We start from the raw sequence: 21000 nt of genomic DNA, 5'->3' as shown, positions 1-21000 counted from the left end.
GGAGGGGGAATTCTCTCTCTGTTTATACTTCCATTTTGGGTTATATGTGGCTACCCGTTCCCGCCCCCAACGATTCTGCATATCGTCTTCAAGTAGGTAGGTATAGTACTTGGGTAACATCTGCCTATTCAGGCCTCACAGTACATAAGATATTCAATGGAGATGCCTGCGATTTTCGTGGGGTGGGTGGTGATGCAAAGGCAAAGGCAAAGAAACAAACGCAAAAAGCGACAGGCGTCAGAGGACTGGTTTGCACTTCAGTTAACACATCGTTAGTTAAAGCGTGATTTATAAAGATTTTTTTAATGCTATTTAGATTTCTCGTAAAAGACAGGAACAAAGTGAGCCCCATCAAATTCATGTGTACGGGAGACATTGCATTGTTATATCGCTGGGCTTTGGCCTTGCACCCCTAAGGTTTCTTACACGAACCGTACTTATAAGACTTGTTCAGTATAAAATTAAGAGGTTCTTGGTGTTGATATGCCTCGGTATTGTCCAGATTGGGATAGTCATCAACTGTTCTCCCAAGACTTTTCATATTGTTATGAACATTACTTCCGTCATCAAAGATAAAAAGAAACGGGAGTTCAGCTTGAGGTCTTGCCAGTTCATGGAGTGGCTTTATCACCAACCAACCAATCATGTTACACAATGATGTTGACATTCAAAGGGCAAGCTTCCTAAGCCGGAAGGCGGTGGCACGATTCTGCCGCGGCAGCCGACCTCAGCTTCTTAGTCGCAATACTACCAACGATAGCCATTGCGACAAGTGATAATTCATCTGCAGCCTCTCAATCGGCCTCGTCAACCGTGCCCATATATTGAGACCAACATGCGAACTACAGGATCGAATCGCGCCCTGTCGAATTCTGCCACATAGCGACCGATAGCGATAGCGATAGCCAGCCATATCTCATGTCACGAAATGGTATCATGAGGAACCCGGTCCCGCGCAAGGGACCGCCTCATTGGCGACATCTGAGCAGATCAAGTTTGGATCGCTCTCAGACCGATGTCCCTGCGTCACCCGCGAGCGTATCGACTCATTCCACTATCAAAGAAGAGAAGCGAACAAGAATAGAACGCCGATGCACCGTGACCGTGAACGAGGGCTACGCCAGAGATGAGGTCCTGCTCAATTTCGACGTCGTTGGTGGGGATATAAAACCGGGAGCGTTGATGTGTATAGCGACAGTCAAAGATGACTTGCGAAAGATCTCCACAGGCCATGGTGCCAGTAGCAAGCAGAACCAGGAACAGATTTATGGTTCGAAGGGGACAGCGGGCTCTCAAAATGGGGACGGTGCGTGCTTTAAATACTTCTTTGTCGCAAAAGACATGCCTCAAGAGACGAAAACACGGAATCCCGACATTGAGGTCTACGTCTTGAAGCACATTGCAGATGCGTTTGGGATGAAGAAGGGTTCGCAGGTCCTCTTGACGATGGTAAGCATTCCTACCTATATATACCGTTCAGGCTGCTAAACAAACATGCAGGTGGATGCGAAGAATCCAGCTACGGAAGCGTCGCACGTTGAACTGTCGTTTAAGGATCAATACTTGTCCAGATCAGACATTTGGAGAATGACTGTTGGTGAGTTGACGGGAAGAACTGTCTACAAAGGTCAATCGGTGTTGTTTATGGGGACAATCAAGGCGCAAGTCACTGCAATTTATGTCGATGGCCGCAGAACGCACTCTGCCTTTTTCACCAGGGATACTCGGCCCATCTTCCGCAGCGAATCCGCCAGATACGTCTTATTCATCCAAATGGCTAGAGAGATGTGGGAATTCGACGCCGAAAGCTCTGGCGAGATCATGTTTAACAAAGTTGTCAACGGCTTTCTCCCCGCGTTGTTCAAGAGATGGGCCATGCTCAAGGCTAAACACCTCGTGAGCATCGTCCTTTTTGCGCGCGTGGAATATGACACCGGGTTGACGGCCGAGTTTGACAACCTGTTGGGGGACTATTACACAGGCATTCAGCCATCTGGGCCGCGTCGACCATACAAAGACTTCTATCGAGTTGTGGTCAGCGAGATGGGCAGCGGAGAGTGGACAAAGATCCTGCATCAGCTCAAGGTGGAGTTCAACTTCTTCCGTCGGGATATTAGTCTGCACCATCATAAACTCAATGCTCAAGCAGAGATTGATGGTCGAGGTTCCATCCCTACGGATACACCTTCAACTCGTGTCAAGGCTGAATCAACATATGCCATGTATGGCAATGTTCTTGAGGCGATCAACCTCGCTTCGTCCCAGTTTGCCCATGATCACATCGACAGGGATCTCACCAGAACTGGAATTTCCATCGCAGTCATCAGCCCTGGTTCTGGAGTTTTTGAAGTAGACTACGAGACGCTGCGGAGGACAACAGAGGCATTGGTTGGAAATGGTATTGGTATTGATCTAATATGCATGCCTAAGATGCCTCTCCATTCAGTGCCCCTATTCAAGTACCGCAATCCGCAGTATTCGGATGATCATGGCCATGCTCATCGTTCCAGTTTCTCAAGGTCGTTCCACAGCCGGGATAGCACACCTAATCATCCTACACCAGTGATCGGCAGCTATCAATCTCTCGGCGAATCTTTCTCGCCTTCCAAAGGAATGAGCCTGTCTCGTCGTTCAGATCCTCTCATGTCTATGGCAACAAGTGAGCAGTGGTGCTTTGCATTGCCCCAATGGCTTCATGTCTCTTTCTGGACTGGCGCATCCGACGAGGCCTTATCCTATGAAGGCATTGCCCTATCCGTCTCTAACAAAGTCATGCAAGATGACGAAGACGAGTTCAATATTCGATGCCGCATGTATGCCTTGCAAATGAGAAGTGTTCTTGAAACCAATGAAATTGAAACAACACCTTTGCAAGTTGACACGCATTTCCCGGCCAACATCACCGAACCGCCGTCCTCGCAGAAGTATCGAAATACTGGAATCAATGACACTGTCTACATTCCCAATAAGCGCCCCCCGGATGGTCCATTAGATCACATTCATGGATTCCAAAGATTTGTTCCAGATAGACTTGCACGCCCTGGCGAAAAGTCACTGTGGAAACAGTTACAAGAGTTTGATGACCACAGGGCCAAAATCTCAAGTAGTCGCAGTCGACATCATTCGTCACGATATGCAAAAGAGTTGGATGACATTACGAGAAGACAGCTGGCAGAGGACTCTGGACTATATGGAACTTCTCTTCCTGAAAAGAAGGCACCGATCCTTGGCCCTTCGGCACGGAAGTTGTCGATGAACATTATGGACGGCGACAAACCATCGCCGACAAGCTTGAAAAAGAGCGCTGAGCCGCCTGTTACAAAGCCTCCAAAGACAGTTGCAAAGCAACCCAAGCTAATGAGGCAGATTAGCCTCGGACAGCGAGGATTTGGCATCGCCGCTCCCAAGGCTGTAGTTGCTGAGATCAAGGCCGAGACAGTCAACGCCTCAGGCGTTACGTCTAGCGAAGCAAAACAACCCTCAACCCCTCGAATACGCCCAGAACTACGGCCAAGTTCGCCCCAAACGATTGCAAGCCACCCATCGTCATTGTCTGTACATAAATATCGAGCTGACACCCCTGACACCATCATCGAGGGGGTGCCCATGACTCCTAGCATTCCCATTCTCAGAAGAAATAATTCTGGAAACCTCGACATTGCTACGATGCAGCTGAGGACGGCCTCATCAACCATAGGTTCTTCATTGAATAGTCGGCAGCAAAAGAGGGACGAAGATCGTGATCTTAGGTCATCGGATGCCCTCCGCGCCGATGACGCTCAGAAACTCTACACCAACAAACTACGTGCGGGTGCGCTGGGCGGCGCCGTTCAAGACCTCCCAACGACTCTGTCACCCACCACTTCTATTACTCCGTGGTTAACACTACTGAATCCATCAAACCCGGAAAGCCTTGCGATCGATGATACTGTCTTATATAGTCGATGGCAACATGTTTATCCACAAATCGGTCAGATGAAGGTCCAGAAATGGAAAGCTCTTTGTTGTCCTGCTTCCGTACCCTTGACAACCGAGTATTTCCCCTCAAAGACTCAGTTTGATTCCGAGTATCATCGCCATCCTTACACTGTTGAGCAAGATACAGATGACGACATGGCCGAGGAGCCCAAATCTCGGCAAGACTTCATTCAAGAGTTGATCAGCTTGAGATTTACGCAAGGTTTCCAAATTGTCGTAGGACCATGGGTTGCCCGTGCATTTGGACAAAATTCGATCAAGATCGGTGACATCTTCTCGAGAGACCAACCCCTTGAAGATGGCACGAGTATTTTCATGTCCGTGGGCAACAGCATTCACCAACTTTCGTGCGTTAATGGCACAGAAGTCGAGGTGAACATATTTGTACGAAAGCCAACCGACACTTCGCTCACCTCTCAAGGCTTCTCGTCGATCTACAAACCTGCCATTCGAACCCTTCTCGATGATGCATATGAGGCACGGGAAATTGATCTCCTGACCGCTCGTCCTGAGCGTAATTGGAACATGATTGATTCATACATTGCTGGGCATCACGACGAAATGACGGACAGTCTGCGTTTCTGGCGTGCAAGATTTGTTCTTATTCCTGTCTTGCGGAAAGATGTCCCCGTATCAAAAACGCAGGGTGGTGACCACGCCGAAGAGGTGCGAATTGAGGGTATCAAGCGCCTTGCTCAATCCTGGCAGAAGTATCGCTACATCCCTCCCTCTGAACGAAGATATCATTCCGTCGGGCAGCAGAAACGCAAGAGGGACCCCAACCCCCTAGATATCGTATACAAAACAGATGACCCCTCCGTGGTGATTGCTGCTGAAGTCGAAACGCTTCCCCTCACGGAAGGGTTGGAGGGTGGCAATCGAAAGGGGCTTGTCTCGGCCAAGGAGCGCTTTAAGAAATCCAACCTGAACTTGGCCACGTTAGCTGATGCTATGCAACAGCCTGTTGAGAATGGAGGCGTTAGACTACAGAATCGAAGGTGGCATCTCCGCCTCTACTCTGCATCCTTTATCGGCTCTGATATGGTGACTTGGCTGCTCGACAACTTTGAGGATCTCGACACTAGAGAAGATGCCGAGGTACTGGGTAATGCTCTGATGGTACATGATGATGGAAAATCGGGTAATTCTAAAGACAAGGGGCTTTTTGTTCACGTCGACAAGAGACATCAGTTCCGCGATGGCAACTACTACTACCAAATCGCCAGTGAGTTTGCCAAACCTCATGTAGGATGGTTCAACTCGCGACGAGCTGCAGTGCCACCAACGCCAAGTCTCGAAGCCTCCAGCCGAGACTCACCTCGAGCTCTGATGTCGGCTCGTTCCCTTGACGAAGGCGGTTCTCCTGCGTCAACATCAACGACCCCAACCATATCGCTTTCTCAAAGCGTGAAACGATCCAGAGTTGTTCTTAGCAAAGTCATCAAGTACGATGTTGACCACCGCAAGCGATCATACAGGCCAGAGAGGATCGACTTACATTATGACCGCCTCCATAACCCTGACGGTTGCTACCATATCCGTATTGACTGGATGAACGTCACGACAAAACTGGTGGAAGACGCAGTTGAAGGTTGGGCCCGAGAGGCCAGTCAATATGGCCTTCGGCTTGTTGAAGTCCCCATCAAGGAGGCATGCACAATCACTGAAACAAATCCATTCAGAAGACCATATCGCATCAAGCTGGCAGCGCGTCCTCCCGATCAGAGGCCCGAGACGTACATTGACCCTAACTCACAGGGTCCAACGACGTCCCCAAATAAGCACTTTTACCAGACTGCCATCCTGAAGAAGTTCGACTTCGTTTTGGATATGGAGGCAGCCTCCAACTTCCCGAGTAATGTCGATGTGACCTATTCTTGGGGCAAGCCGGATTATAAATACACCCAGTATATCCATCGAAGCGGCTCTCTGTTGGCAGAGATCACAGACGAGGGTGATTTCTTAATTCTCGCCAATCGTCTGTACAGCAGTCGATCTGCGAACCCCCGCGAGAAAGAAGTTCGTTCAGCTGACCTGCCGCTGGTAGAACGCGGTGGCCGTATGTCATCGTATGGCCCTTATTCTACCTTTGGAATGACAGAATCAGCAAATCTTGCATCTCCGGTTGTCAAACCAACACACTTTTATCACTCGCCAGCCCTGAAACCAGTTGATCAGAATGCCAAAGCCGTGTCCTCTACGAACCCTGATCCTGATGCCCTCAACGCCGAGATAGACACGTTTTGCAAGGATACGTCTGCGCTCGAGGAGTTCTACAAAGAAGCCATGGAGAAGGGGCAGAAGGTTCAGGGCACGCCTGCAACAGCAGCGGCCTCGACACCTCTGGAGGCTGTGCCTGAAGCAAGTATTCCCACTTTGGGACTGCCACCTGGTGTTCTGGGAGGAAATGACGGAGCGCCGACTAAGCGACTTAATAGTCCAATGTCGTTTCTACGAAGGAGTAGTGTTCAGTATGACAGTGGATCGAGCCTGACTGGGCGATGAGTGCTTTGTATATTATGTGACACATCATGATTGTCAGTTGTGAAGAAATGTACGTTTGATGGTCCATATATACCTAAACTGGCCGTCCTGAATGGCTCATCTACGACTCGACAAGCCACTGGATAGCCATGACAGGCACCTGATACTACAAAGCCGAGCGGACTCAAAGTAATTCTTTCGTTAGATTTAAAGAAATATGTTGATAATCTATTATCGCGGTAGATATTACTATGGATATTCACCAAAACTCCCAAGGCTATCGCTGTCCCTGCCGTATCACGAAACGCCAACCTCTAGTGCGGTCAACTTCGCCAGGAAGCAATCAGACGAGCAAATTAAAACGCTAATAAAAAGATAGTTGACCCAACCAAACATGCCACAATGCACAGGGTCTAATCCAAAACGAGATGCGATCAAAGTAAAGAGAACTCGGCACAATGTTTACACATGCTTCTCCTGGTATGGCCGTTTCCAAGGCTTGTACGTACGCACGAAGCGTCACATGGGGTATCATTTGGAGGTCTTGGGAGGAAAAGTCCGATGGCAATTGTAGCTCCGTCAGACAAAACTGTATGGGGGATGAACGCTGAAAACAAAGTCGTAAAGTCATTAAATGAGGATGGTTCCGATGAACTCATCCATCGGTAATATCAAGATTGTCGAGCCACAAGCCAATGGCATCGTGAAGTGGGCTTCGCGATCGGCCATTTCTAGCATGATTGGTCTCTAGGTGCCGCTTCTCGCGAATGTCAATAACTTCGCGAATACTGTCTTCGAGAGCAGAGAGGACAACCGTCTTGCACTGGACACGAGGAATCTCCAAGGGGGCCTGAGGCAGTGCTGGCGTGATGGGAGCCGTGATAGATAGAGGTTCTTCAACCTCGGTACTCATGCGGGTATCGCTATGTGTTTGAGAGGAAGCCAAAGAATGATCTTTGCTGGTGTCTTGACTCAAGCTGATGACTCTTTCGACAGCATCAGTCAGGGTTTCATCAGGATACAAAACAGGCTCCTCGATCCATTCTTCCTCAAGCTGAGTCTCGTAAGGGAGAATCGAGGGGGTAAGTAGCCCCCCATAAGAGGTCGAGAGACCAGGTGGGCCAGTAAGAGGTCGATGGTCAGCTGGCGATCGTGGTTTGACCAGTCGACGGTACCGCAGACGAGTGATCGAGTTGGTGGTAGTATCAGCAATCATAACGCTGCTAATATCAACCCAGCGTTCGTTCAGATCGCCCAGGATCGGGTGGACCGGCGGAGGCGTGGGCTCAGCCTGGAGAGATGCCTTGATTTGCACCATCAGATCTTCCTGGGGAGGAATAGCTTGAAGAGCAAAATCAGGATGATAACGGTTCAACCAGCCAGCAGCGTTAAGTGGGAGATCGCCATCGATGCACAAACGCGAGGCCTGTTCAAATGACTCCAGTCCGCTTTGGAGTCCAGGGGTAGACAAGTAGCCACTGCTTGAAGGCGAGCTGATGGCAGACTCAAAGGACGTCATATAGTCAGGAAAGGAGATATCTACGTCAATGACTCCATCGTCGGCATTGATAGATGTTTTAACAGGCGATTCGAATGCGCCGTTAGGGTCCGGCGTCCTGTCAGGGCGAACAGATGGCTCTCGACTGTGACCCTTGCATTCTCTTGGTGTACCAGTCCCTTTTAGAGCATCAGTAGAAGGCCGGCGAGCCGATGGCGAAGGAACGCTAGGGTTTTCTGCTAGAGATGCTTCTTCCACCATTTGAGACAGCTTATCCGCTCTATGGAATGAAGCCTTGATGGGTGATTTCGGATCATAACCACTATATGTACTGTACGAGGTTGAGTCGCGGCGTCGAGTGCTCCACAGCGCGCCGATGACGCTCCCCCAGCGCGAACTTTGACCTCTAGAGTCGTTACTGGCATTGCTCATCGCGCCTGTGCTTTCACCTCGCTTCAAGGAGCGCTTCAAGTCGTCAGTAGCGACACTGCCGCTGCTGCTCGGGCGGGGCCTTCTCTGGGACTCCACTCGCTGAGCTGTCGAGAAATGCGGTACTGTCGTCTCGGGCATAATGGTTGTGGTTGTCGCAGCGCTACTCTTCCTGCTAACAACGTCGTTGCCAAACATTGCAAAATTTGGGGGTCGGATTGAAGCTGCATCCGAGACTCGCCTTTCATGATTGCGGTCCATAGTCAGATGAGCGAGTTGCATAGGGACAGCTGAGGCCCTCGCGCTTTGGCTCGTTGTTCTAGAATGCGAGGCTCGGCGGAGGCCTGTGCGTCTGTTGATCTTTCGACGAAGAGACTCTTCCCGGAGAACAGGAATTACGAAGGTCGGGGGCGAGTTGGAATATGTTCCAACAGAAGTTGAAGTGCTAGGCCGATGAGCACGGGTCGTGGGAAAATGAGAATTGGCAGGAAGGAAGGCAGAGAGAAGAAAGATGAGACGCCTAGCAACCATTTTGTCATCAGACACGATAATGGTTCGTGCCGGCAATGACAGATCCTCCTCGCTTCGGTTCTTCTGCTGAAGATACAGCCGTCTTCGATAGGAGGGAGGGCAAAGAGCCTGCAGCCAGTCTGTGTGGGTTGACAGAAACCCAGTCAGGAGATTGTAGAGGAACTGGTTCTGATTGTCGGTACCAGCAACCCACTTGGAGGCCCATCGAGCCTCGTCACGCCAAATCCCCCAACGCCCTTGGCCGGTTACGACTCTTGCTGCGCTCAATCCCATGACAATTCTTTGTCGAGAGGTATCGACTTCTCTTACAACAGTCTTGTCATCAGAGAGACAGTTTGGCCAAAGGTAAACCAGCTTGGTGGTGCTCTTCGAAGGCTTAATCCGAGAAGATATGTCACCCCGGTACTGGTCCGAGAAGGAATGTGCTCTGCCAGTCTTGTTAGTTACTACTGGAGGTGGAACCGGTCCAGGGGCTGGACCGGGAGAAGCCAGGTCGACCTGCATTAGTAACGGGGCCAGCGTAGTGGCCACCACAGATTGAAGATGAGTCAATGTCCTCATAATGATATCCCAATGTCGAGTCAGTGAATCGATTCTATCCTCCATGTCGGGTGTGTAAGTGTCTGACCCATCACCATTTCCGGACCCAACCATTGTCCATCCTGAAGGACGAGCTGAGCTGAAAGAGGACGGGAAAAACTCTTGATCGTTATATGAGCTTGATTCGCGCTGCGCAGATTTGGACTGATTCATAGATGAAATTCGAGATGTGGTGGTATTTGCAGCTGGTAGTTGGACGACTAGGACTACGGCATACATCGGTGTTCGTCGTTGCTTCGGCTGAGGCTTCTTCTTCTTCGGCACAGACTCCTCGCTCGTCGTTGGAAAGGGAAAGCCCGTATTGTCTTCTGCATAATCTTTAGAGGGCGAGACATTGGTTTCTGGGTCATCAATATTGAGATTGACAGGAAACAAGCGAGTTATTAGCACCTTCTTCTTCTCGGTGGGTCGTGAGGTAGGCGCGTGGTTTTGGGCTGTGGTCATATTTGTCGGGGAGAAAGCTTGTGAGGAGAAAGATTGTGATAGCCGACTTGAACGCGCGCTAGAGCGTCCGATAGAGCTCCGGCCATCCCCAATAATGCTACTTGAAGGTTCAGCAGGACGTGACTCGCCAGGGACAACATGGACCTTGGTCGATGTTCCTTTGTAGGACATTAATTCTGAGTTACCGAAGATGCAGCTTGAGAACGTCGCAAGTTCCTCGCGATACTCACGAGTAGCCTTCTGTCCATCCGACTCGACGTGACTATCCCTGCGCCCCTGGAGGGAGGCTCGTCGATCAAAAGCACCCTGTCGAGGCGACGGCTGAGGCCCTTCCGGTTGGATAACCAGGGGTCGTGATAGGCCTCCAAGACTGCTTTTTCGTGGTGAAGTTGGCGTTCTTCGGAATTCTGGTGGAGGAATAGACGGCCGCTCCGTGGGCGATGCTGGAGCAGCAGGGTGACTGTCAAACAAAAGAGATGCATTACAAGGACCTAGGGCATCCTGCATTATGATGACCCTAACATCACGTACGTCCAAGTCGACATCGCCGCTGTAGTCAAAGGCATTGGCTGTAGAGGTAGCAGGGGTTGTTGGTGTGGTTGATAGGGGGAACACTTGATCATTGCGATGCTGATATAAAGCATCGGCATCTGGAAAAAGCAGATTTCGAGTCACCATATCCTCCTGGGCAGATTCGAGTGAGGATACTGGCCTCGACGTCTTTGTGTTGGCCTGTGTAGGCGTGGCTGAAGGGCCGCCAGAGCCCAAGTGCAAGAGCCGGCCGAGCATGTCGGGAGGCGCACTCAGGGATTTGGGCAGCAGGTTGGGTTAACAAGAAAGGCGGCCGTCGATATTAATTACGACGGCGAGCCATAATCAAGATAGATAACGAAGTGTTTTGAGCTGGGCGTAGTCGCATAGTAACCACTGCGCGTGGCATGTGAAATTGCAATCAAGTTGCAGAGGCGGAACTTAGATTCACTCCAGTCTGAGCTTGAGCTTGAGAAACCAACTGCTGGAGTGGGCGCAAATTAAGAGGGAGTGGTCAAGGAGCTTAGGAATCTCAAAGCTCAATCACAGCCCGAACAAAGCAATATCCAAGCTGGAGGCTCAGGTTGGTTGATTGCTAACAACGTCACAGAAGAAAAAGGTGGCGGCGGTGTTGATTGCTGCTGTGGCGGGAGCTGGAGGGTGGCAATGGTGGTTTGTGCGCATCAATGGGGCAGGCAACTGTGATGGGAATGTATGAGAGGAGCATGCACAGCTGATACTGGATTGACTATGAGTGGTTGAATCCTTTTGGTCACTGGGAGAATTCGAGGTGACGCGAGGTGCGAATGATACGGTACGGTGCGTTGCGTTGCGTTGCGAAGCGAAGCGCGAGATGGGGAGAGCAGAAGGGTTGTTGTTGGTCGTTCCTGTGGGCTGGCGGTGGTGGTGGTGGTAGTAGTGGTGCTTCTGCTGCGTGTGAGGGGTTGATATGTAGTTCGTGGGTGGAGGCAGAGACGATATGCGCGGTCTTTGCGAGTGATCAACAGGAGAGATGGGGGTCGGTCGCTGCAGGTGGAAGATCGTAAAGAGATGGATAGCGGGGTTTCGAGCTGGACAAGCTGTTCTACGGGCAGTGGCAGCGAGAGCGATTTTGAGTTCGAGAGCGCTATCATAGATGTCAATGTAAAGGTAAGTAAAGTGAGGTGAAGTCAAAGAAAATCAAGGGAAATGCTCGAGGTCAGTGAGCCCATAGTTGTTGTTGATCCAGATGCTCGGGTCAAGGCCAACTCGGAGCGGGTGGCAGCCCAGTTTTGGGTGTGTGTGCGCTGAGGTCTAGGTAGTGGGCTTGATGGAAGCTGCCGGGCGGTACCGCAGAGCCAGGTATTCCAGGCAGCTCATCAGTGGCGGTTAAGGGTTGGCGCTGGTGGCGGCTTGGACCACGAGGTACAAGATGCCCCGTACCTCTTAGCTCGGGGCCAGGATGGAGAATGGAGATGGGATGGGGAATAGTTCAGTGGAGATTGCATGTGTATGGGTGGGTAATTTATGAATTGGATGGATTTGGATCGGAGGAGAATCAACAACAGACGAAATGTGGATTATTACTAACCTGGGCCTGTGTTACTGGGCTCTTGTTCTCTCTCGTTCTCGTTCGCCTGTGCAGTACTGTACAGTAGAGATGGTAGAATGGATCAGAGGAGAGCGAGATTATCAGAGTCGAGGAATGGACCGCATCTTGTTTCCCCAGAGTCTTAGATAAAACGGGCGCTGAAAGAGACTCTGATGCTGAATGACGAGACCCGATGCTAGACAACACCCTTCAAATCCACAGAAGTGGCTGGAACTGAAAGCCGGGGCAGAGACACTTCTGTCTAACAACCGAAGATGGTCAACCTTTGGGTTAGATTTTTGGTTAGATCTGATTTGCCCAAAAATGTTCACGTTGAAGTTATCTCTGTATTCTGTTGCTGTAGAGTCGAGAACGTACATACAGTAAGTACTAAGATTGGGTCGAGGCGCCGATGAGCCGTGACTCCAATGAACTAAACTCGTTCAACCGAAACTCGAAGACGGCGAGAATACTCGAAGCGGCGACGTTTATGTAACAAGTTGGAACCTCGAGTTGATGTTTCGGCGGCGGCACTGCGGGTGGCTAATACAGTAAACACCTAATAAATGGATCTTCGGGGTGGGCGATGCCATTCCACAGACAAAGCCTCTAAGATGATAGGTCCAAGTCAACAACAACGGCGGGCCTTGCTACACAATTACCCGACCCTTTTTTTTTCTTTCCCTTCTTTTCTTGTCGTGAGGTGGCTCTGCTGGCCCTTTTGTCTGTGGTTGATTGTAGAAGGGCAAGCCGGAGAAATGTAAATATTGATGTAAAACGAAAAAAAAAAGAAGTAAATACGGAGAAAAGAGGGTCGAGGCCTGAAGATGGAGTTCTTTATGATTATCGAGAATGGAGGCGAATGGGACCTGATGAACCCCCCTTGACTTCAGCCTGTGCCCTTGACCAGGGGCTTTGTTTTGGAGTGACTTCAGAGCAAGATAAGGTAAGGTAAGGCAAGGAAGCACATGCAAGTCAAACGAGCTGCGAGCTTCAAAGAAAGACAAGCAAGCGCCTTGTAAGTATCAAAAGAGACGACATCCGCAAATCCTCGAATCCCTGGCCCTCAAGTTGCGGTGAAAGCAACCATTAAATCGACAGTCGTCGGGCCCCGACCAGGGTCTTCCCAGCAGCCAAGGCCCAAAGAGTTGCAGTAGATGTGTAGTACTGATACTTTGATCAGAGTCGCAGCAAGACCAGCAGCTCACGTCTCACAAGTAAACGAAAGAGAAGGAATTCGTTCCTATTTTGGTCATTGTGAATCATTACGTGAGGCTCAACATCTGAAGAGAAAGGGCGCAAACATATTCTGAGTACCTCTACTTTCTATTTTTGTTATCTAGCTCCAATACATTACCCAGAACAAGAAACGTTCAACCTCGACTGTCTTGACTGCTTCTTCCTCGAGACTCAAAGAGCATAGTAACAATAAGGCAGACAGATAGATAATGGAAACTCCGGGGTTCAAAACATGGCAGACAAGGTCAGGGCCTCTGATTGAATACCATGGTGACGGTCATGATAGTGGAACTCTAGGTGTGCTCTGACATGTCGATGGCTTGTGCTCTGCAGTCCTGTACCGTAGACTTAGACCCAGACCAGACTGGGACATCTTTTACAGCTCCGGGTACATTATCAAATTCTCCGCTGTTGCAATTACTACACACTTACAACACTGACTGACTCTCTGACTTCCACAAGCCCGAATACGCAGCAACGTTAACTTTTAACTTGACACTCCTCTTACAACAACTCCCACAACTAATTAACTGCTAACTCAGCCCAATCCTCAACACAGCAACCATCGCGCGCACTAGCGTCTACGGTATAAGCTAGACATGCCGAGGCCAAGTATCAAGAAGCCGGCTAAGGAACGCCATGGGTAACGGCGCTGCAGTCAAGTCTGTTCTGTCCTCCGCTGTCTCGTGCTCTGCTTCGACGGGCTTGTACTCGAGATGCATCAGGTACTGAAGGGAAGCGAGTCGGTAAGCGAACAGTTTACGAGCTGCGAATTCATCGACATGGATGGTCGATAAGGCATCGACCAGTGAGAGTCTCAACGTTGCGCGTATCGATCGCAGCCCAACCGTAATATAATGTAAGGTAGGTATCTCTTGTAGTTGTACAAGTTACTAGGCAAGGTAAGGGTATTTTGTATGTATGTATGAGATTATACAACCCCTTGTTCTGGTCATCACAATGCCATCACCAACGCGCGCAGTTGCAAGCCGCCGCTATCGGCTGGTAGCATTGGCCTACCCGTTGGCCTCTATTCTATTGGTTCAAGAAAACGTGCGCCGTACACATGACGCTATTGTACATGCGACTTAAGAGAAGAGGAGAGAGTGTGTGTGTGTATGCGCTGTACGTCCTTGACTTAATTAGCACAACCACGAGTCGGCTCCGAGATGGATGCGAATTTGTTTGTTTGTGGTGTGAAGGATGAGCTTGTCTTTCAACTACCTCCAATTTCTCTCTCTCACCCACTCGACTCGAAGTGCCGTGAGAAAAGAAAATTTTCCGGTGGCTCCGTCGTAGAATCCTTCAGTCTGTACGTAACTAGTAGGATCACTCTTCTAGACGGATAAGTCGGGCTCGACTCGCGCAGTGTCCATTGGCATCTCGATCAGTAGAACTTGACTCGCATTGCCGGATACAGCTCCGCTTGAACTTTTGAGGACATGTATCAAGACGCGGGAGCCCCCTTTACAACAACATGGCATTGGATGACATTCTGCCAAGACGTATGTACGTACTGCCATGCCAGTGATCAAGCTAGAATAGAAGCCTGACATTACTGTGTAACTTTTGTACGTATCTGAATTCGCCTATTCCTTAGTTCCGGCCCCAGGTCAGTCAGAGTGTGTACGGATATGTATCGGAATTTTGAATCAAAGAGGATCCCGATTAATCCCTGATCCTTATTGATGCCAATGGCCCCCTTGCGAATGTGATGCAGGCAGCACGATGCTAATGGATATGAGCTGATCATGAGCATGCTAATGCCCCGAGGTACCATAACCGTGTCTTCGGGTTCGATCGATTCGATTGCTCCTCTTTGCCGAGCAGGCATGGAAACAGACAATGCTCCGCGCTCAGGTACGGATAATGATGTCTTGGACTGTTCTCGGCTGAAGGGCTCGGTTTAAAGATTGTTTATTCATTCACCAGAGAATCTGGTAACTAACCCTCGGGGAGCAAGAAAACACCGGACCTTAATCTAGGGTGCCAAAATAAACTTATCAAAGATCCCCTAAACTTAGGCTAAATTTACCTAAATATTTTTATTACTTAGGGTCAAGGTTTTGTGTTTTCTTTCCTCCCCTAGCTAACTAACAAGCAACTAAACATTTGGCTAGTGTTTTGTCTGAGGCCTCGGCCCTAACGGCCACTTGCAACGTTTGTATCCGTAGAGCAAATGCCTGTCTAATTCCATTGGATGCTAGGCGTCGTGGGGTTGCATCGCCATCGTAATGTCCCGCCACGAAATGCCCCGCGATAAGCTGCCTCGAGGCTCATGTCGCTTGTCGCTTGTGTCTTCCCCTCCATTAGTGATCTACAGGAACAAGAAAGAACGCGGTCAACAGACACCCCGTGGCGGATGAGTCACGTTCGCGCTGTTATTCTCAACAATTCGATACCGACTCTCCTATGTAGAATTCGCCCGGGTCTGGCCTGTTTGTTCACTATCAGTAACCTAGGGCTGTCGAGTGCGAGGCGACGGTATGTCGGAGCGGTACATACATACCTACCTACTCACACGAGGTCTGGACTGTCGATCTTCATCCTGTTAGCGGGCCACTGCAACCACATATTGTTATTTTCCGCGACGTTGGTAAAGATCACTACCTACGTATCAGCAGGACAAGGTATGTACGTATTCATTAACAGACTTGCGATATTGCCTTCTTGTCGGTGAAGAGGAATTTCTGTCCGAATTTCCGGCTGCCTGCAGTTGTCTTGCAGATCACTTGTTGAATAGCCTCAAGATATGATGGATAAGGTACATGAGAGTGACGACGACGGAATTGATAACCCTTTTTGATGTCTCAAGATGAGCTGTCAACAACACGAGTGGCCTATCTGGGCAATTCGCGTGTCTCAATCTCGTTTTCCTCCCCTGCTCAGCCTTCATACAGTATTCTGTGGCAGCAGCAGCATATGTCTCGGGACAATATGAATATGTACTTGATGTAATGTTGTGTGTATGGAGCCAAAGAGACTGGCCAACTAAGTGTATGTATCAATTTTTGAGAACAAACACAAGCGCCGGTCTGAGAATCCAGCGACTTCAGCAGTCACTAGCCATAATATGAATAGCTGCATTCTTAGTAAGTAAACTATCATGGCTGATGTTTTAGTTGTTATCATCTGAGTTGTCTCCCTAGAAGTTGCTTCGTCAACTCCCTTTCCAACTGCATTAGTAGGTAGTTTACCCTCTAATGATGTCTTGCCATGACATATCGTTCTATCCAGGTTTCAAAGTATATACATCCCTTCTTAACTCTAACCATAGCTTGCTGTCTCTTGTATGTGTTGTGGTCTACTCCGTACCTAAGGTATGTCGAACATGGCGTTCATCACGTGTAACTTTATTGAAACCACCTCCACCCTCGGAACTCCGCTCCACTTGTGGTTCTCTTCAACATCCATCTCAGTTCTCACCGCCCAGCACTCTCGCTTCTGTAACCATAGCTTATGAGCTGCAGCAGGAAAAAAGGGTCCTCGTACATTGCAACCGCCCTAACCCACAGCCCCAGTCTCCGCAGTTGACCAGCCTTTGGCGGTTACATGCTGGTATTTTTGTCTCGTCTCCGCGTTAACAGACGAGTTACAGTAGATACGGGATATCCATTCACCTTGAAGCTTTGGGATTGCTTCAAGATCCCTGGTGCAGATGCTCTGACAATGAAATTAAATGAACCACCATAGTCCGGCGGGCGCGCGTGGAGCGGCCGCATGAGCTTTTATTCCATCCTTGCTATGGATTGTTACAGGTCACATCTTGGGTTGGAGAGGTTACCAACCAGAATCCCTGCTATGTCCTCCGAGTGCTTGGAAACCCAAGATTGCATCCGGATCATCGTCTCGGATTTGCTGGGTTACTCGATCGGAACTTGATCAATATCAACTCCCCACACCAAATTACGGTTGCAGCTGCGTTCGAATGTGTGTCAGGCATGCCCTGGCAGACCGGTTCACGTCAAGAGAGACAGCTGTGTTTCCACCTCAGAATAACCCTGGTCAGAGATTGACCGTGTCTGATCACAAGGAACAGCTTTCAGCGAATCTTGGCCTTTGGGAGCAATATTATTAATGCTTTGTCTGCAAATGTTACGCTTAGCACATCACACAGTCACGAGATGGGTGGCATAGCAGCTGTTCGCTTACTCTGTCACCTTGACATTGTGAGTCTTGTTCGACGTCTGTCATCATCATTGGCCTGGGTCGACTAGTTGATGGGCGGGCCGTCCCTTGACCGTCTCACTGAAATGAGCAGCTGACTTGTGACAAGATGTCTCCCAGCCAAGTCACTTCTATGAACATTGACAATCTTACCTTCAAAAACCCCATTTTCTTTAATTTGGCTGCCTGCATCAATGTAACGCCAAACCCTCGCTCACCACACTCCATGTTAAAACACCATCATCGCCATCCTAGCTTTCGCATGCTACATACATATGCTCGGATGGATCATGGTGGCTGGCCTCAGATCTCTTAATGCGTGGCTCATAAGCCTTTCCTCATCGAGATTAGCACGCCATCACATTTCAAGGGTCCAAAGCAAGTGGTGTGACTTGTGCATATGCCATCATGAGGCTGACAGTCAATCCTGTCAAGGGTCTTTGATCCCAGTGGAAAATGCATCACATTACTTCAGCCGCGAGGTCCCTTTGCTCTGTGGCTTGCAGTACGTGAACACAGCTTAACAACACGAAATGACCAGACTGATAGTGAAACTTGTTGTGTGAAGTCGAGACTTGGCTGCATTCCATTGTATTTTGAGCATCGAGTTATGAACTTCAACCCCGCTCGCTATCCTCACAATTCACAATTCACCACCACGTTATTTGAGGCATATGTTAAAGCTTCATCAACTTATCCCCCGGCTTCACCCGCCAACTAATTCATGTCACTCAAAAGCCCTTGTCCACTAACTTAAATCTGAACGCCACTTGAACACGGCGGCGGCAAAAGGCCGCATCACAGTCACAATCCGTTTGCTTCTTACAGTCGATTCCAGGGATATCCCTTTTCTCTTAGCGTGGGGGAGACCACAAAACCACTGAGGAATAAACTTTTACGACTTCTTTAACGGATTGGCCCCTCTAAGACCCCTCAAACCCCTCTCCTCCTTGTCACATTTCGCCTCAGGCTCGGACGACTGTACAGTAGCAAACAGCATTGAGGCCGTCGATCACTCAGGGTGCACTGGTGCACAGCACCTCAGCCCATCACACGAGCTTCCGCAAATCACCTGGCATTCTTGCTCGCCTCCTCGCGACCGTTGATTCCTGCATACGCTGTGATTGGCGTCGATCGAAGTTGTCTGGTCCTGAGACCCTGGGCCACTGTCAGGCATGATCACGGGGCTCGCTTCGAGAACCTCAGGCTGTAGGGTTGCTGAGTGAACCCCATATGCGTGGAGACACTCCAGGATGATCTTAGCCTTGTCTGCAAAGCCCTGGACAGTTCTATTGTCGACGACGATGTGGGCAGAGGCGACAAATTTGCGTTGGTCCAGGCGCCAGATATGCAGCTCGTGCACCGATTTGATGCCAGGGATCTAAAATGCTTGTTAGTCTTGGCTCTGAGCAGAATGAGCTATACGCCGTTACCATCTCAATGTCATGTTTGACGTCCTCAGGGTTGACGCCATTAGGCGCAGTTTGTAGTAGAATAGCGCCGCTTTTCTTGACTAACGGTATAGCTGACAGGAGAATCATGAGTGAGATGAAGACTCCCACGGCTGGGTCCGCATAGTATCGACCTTCTCCTTTGAGCTGCCAGATCAGAACTGCCGCAATGATGACTCCAATGTTGTTGATGGCATCTCCTAGAACGTGGATGAAAACGCCAAGCATACCCAAGTCCCTTCCCGGGCTCTTCACAGACACGGTTGTGTGCCTATGATTTTGGTGGTTGTTGGGGATCTGTTGAGCTATTGTTAATGATAAATACTCTATAACATGTAGGAATCCTATTACTCACGTGTGCCAACCCTGTCATGCTCTGGCTTATTGCCTCGTTAGTCAATGGCCCAGCAGCCTCCTGGTTCTGTAGTCTATCATCATGGCTGTGTTGTCTATCTCCCTGGTGGTCATGGTCATGGCCATGCTCTGAAGATATCAGTCAGCGAGTGTTGTCGCGAATATCAGAGGAGCATGGAATCTTTTCTCACCATGAAGGAAGGATAGTACGAGAATGTTTAGTGCCAAACCAACACAGCCAACTATCATGATCAGGAAAGGTTTCTGTACGCCTATTTTGTTAGTTTCTTCTGGTTGTGATCCAGTGTATCAACTGACAACTTACGAGTCAGATGAACGAATCGTTCAACAGCCTGCAACAGGATACTGATCCCCAGGGCCAAAAGAAAGACTCCGTTGAAGAAAGCACCCAGTATAGTTGCTCTGTGCCATCCATATGTGTATCCTTGTGGAGCTGGTTTCGTATGTTCTTGCAGCTACCATGATAAGCTAAATAAGACACTTGAGTAGTAGGTCCGCAACATACCATCAACGCTATCAAAGTGACAACTATTCCGATGAGATCACTAAGCTGTTTGCTGTAAGATATACATCTCCATCTTGATCTATGAGGGATTTGCGTACGTAGTGAAAAGCATCGGCGATCAACGCGATGGAGCGAGTATAGAACCCAACTAGATGCTGTCAGCAGTGAGGACTCTCACGATCACATTTGACTTACCAGCCAATTCAGCTGCAAAGAACGAGAAGGATATACATATTGTGGCTATCAGCCTCTGCTTCTTTGTGACTTTCATTGTGGTATCTTGAGGTTCTGGTCTTCGGTTAGAAATTCTTTTGTAGATGTATGTGGATTCTCGCTTCTGGCCTCTTGAGTTAACAGCTTTGCAAATCCAGACTTCAGGGGGTTTCTCATTATCAATGGAATCAACTCGGATTTATATCCCTTTGAAAATTTCAAGGAGTGATCTTCCACAGTTAAGAGGTCTGAAAAGGTGAACTCTCGTAGGAAGCTGGCATAACATCCCATCAGCTTGCAGGGCAAACAGCAGTGTATTATTGTCAGAAATATCCAAACACGTCAGAGATAGATTCCATCCGTCACCCATACCCATTGAAAATACCAATAGAAGCCAGCGAAGCGAAGACGGATATTAAAAAAGTGGTTTATCAAGGTGTTGGCTCATGTAGCTATCCGTGATCGGGTTCCGGGACAATGATTGGGGTAGCATCAACTTGCCGGGCCGAAGATGGAATACAGGCATGTTTTAGATAGAATTCCTGTTTCACGACAGCTCTTTGTGTTTGGTGAATATAAAGCTTCGTGCTGTTGTGTGCTCTGGTGATGTTGGCTGTTGCCACGGTAAGGTTAGTTTGCAGTGAAAACTAGCATACAGGTGGCCAATCTTGCATGAGCAATCTGGTACACTTCAAAGACTTATTATGTATTGCATATATTCATATGACTGGCGCTTAAATCGCTTTCCTTTGTGAGGTTCACCGAGCGTCTTGTGTAATGTCACTGTGTCCCTAGGGTATGCAAATCTGTGTGTCTCCTATTCACCGATATTCTGGCCACCTCACAAGAATTTGGAGAGACGGTTTTGGAAGGGTAATCATAGAAAAAGTCGACGCTGGTCGTAATCAGAGACATTTGATTTCGCAATGAAATAAAAAAGATGTGTTGCTGGTGTGGAGGACAAAGTTGGTTTGTACCAGCCAGC

At 49.1% G+C, this 21000-nt stretch overlaps 3 protein-coding genes across 3 annotated transcripts; 1 reads left to right on the top strand and 2 right to left on the bottom strand.

Annotated features, from left to right (window-relative positions):
- Positions 1-936: 936 nt before the first annotated feature.
- Positions 937-6483, top strand: FSUBG_5156 (vacuolar membrane-associated iml-1; the record flags this gene model as incomplete). The annotated part of the gene is made up of 2 exons (XM_036683222.1): positions 937-1449; positions 1501-6483. 2 exons carry the CDS (start codon positions 937-939, stop codon positions 6481-6483), a joined length of 5496 nt encoding a protein of 1831 aa, XP_036539337.1.
- Positions 6484-7117: 634 nt separating this feature from the next.
- On the bottom strand, positions 7118-10753 carry FSUBG_5155 (uncharacterized protein; the record flags this gene model as incomplete). The annotated part of the gene is made up of 1 exon (XM_036683221.1): positions 7118-10753. One exon carries the CDS (start codon positions 10751-10753, stop codon positions 7118-7120), a length of 3636 nt encoding a protein of 1211 aa, XP_036539336.1.
- Positions 10754-18483: 7730 nt separating this feature from the next.
- FSUBG_5154 (zinc cadmium resistance) lies at positions 18484-20073 on the bottom strand (the record flags this gene model as incomplete). Its single annotated transcript, XM_036683220.1, has 8 exons — positions 18484-18852; positions 18905-19219; positions 19278-19405; positions 19468-19548; positions 19602-19752; positions 19803-19847; positions 19901-19950; positions 19998-20073. 8 exons carry the CDS (start codon positions 20071-20073, stop codon positions 18484-18486), a joined length of 1215 nt encoding a protein of 404 aa, XP_036539335.1.
- Positions 20074-21000: the final 927 nt, after the last annotated feature.

The sequence above is a fragment of the Fusarium subglutinans genome (genome assembly GCF_013396075.1).
Source record: "Fusarium subglutinans strain NRRL 66333 chromosome Unknown NRRL66333_c0000049, whole genome shotgun sequence".
NCBI classification, from domain to species: domain Eukaryota; kingdom Fungi; phylum Ascomycota; class Sordariomycetes; order Hypocreales; family Nectriaceae; genus Fusarium; species Fusarium subglutinans.
Note: the sequence above shows the minus strand (reverse complement) of the source record. Positions and strands in the feature narration are given on the sequence as shown.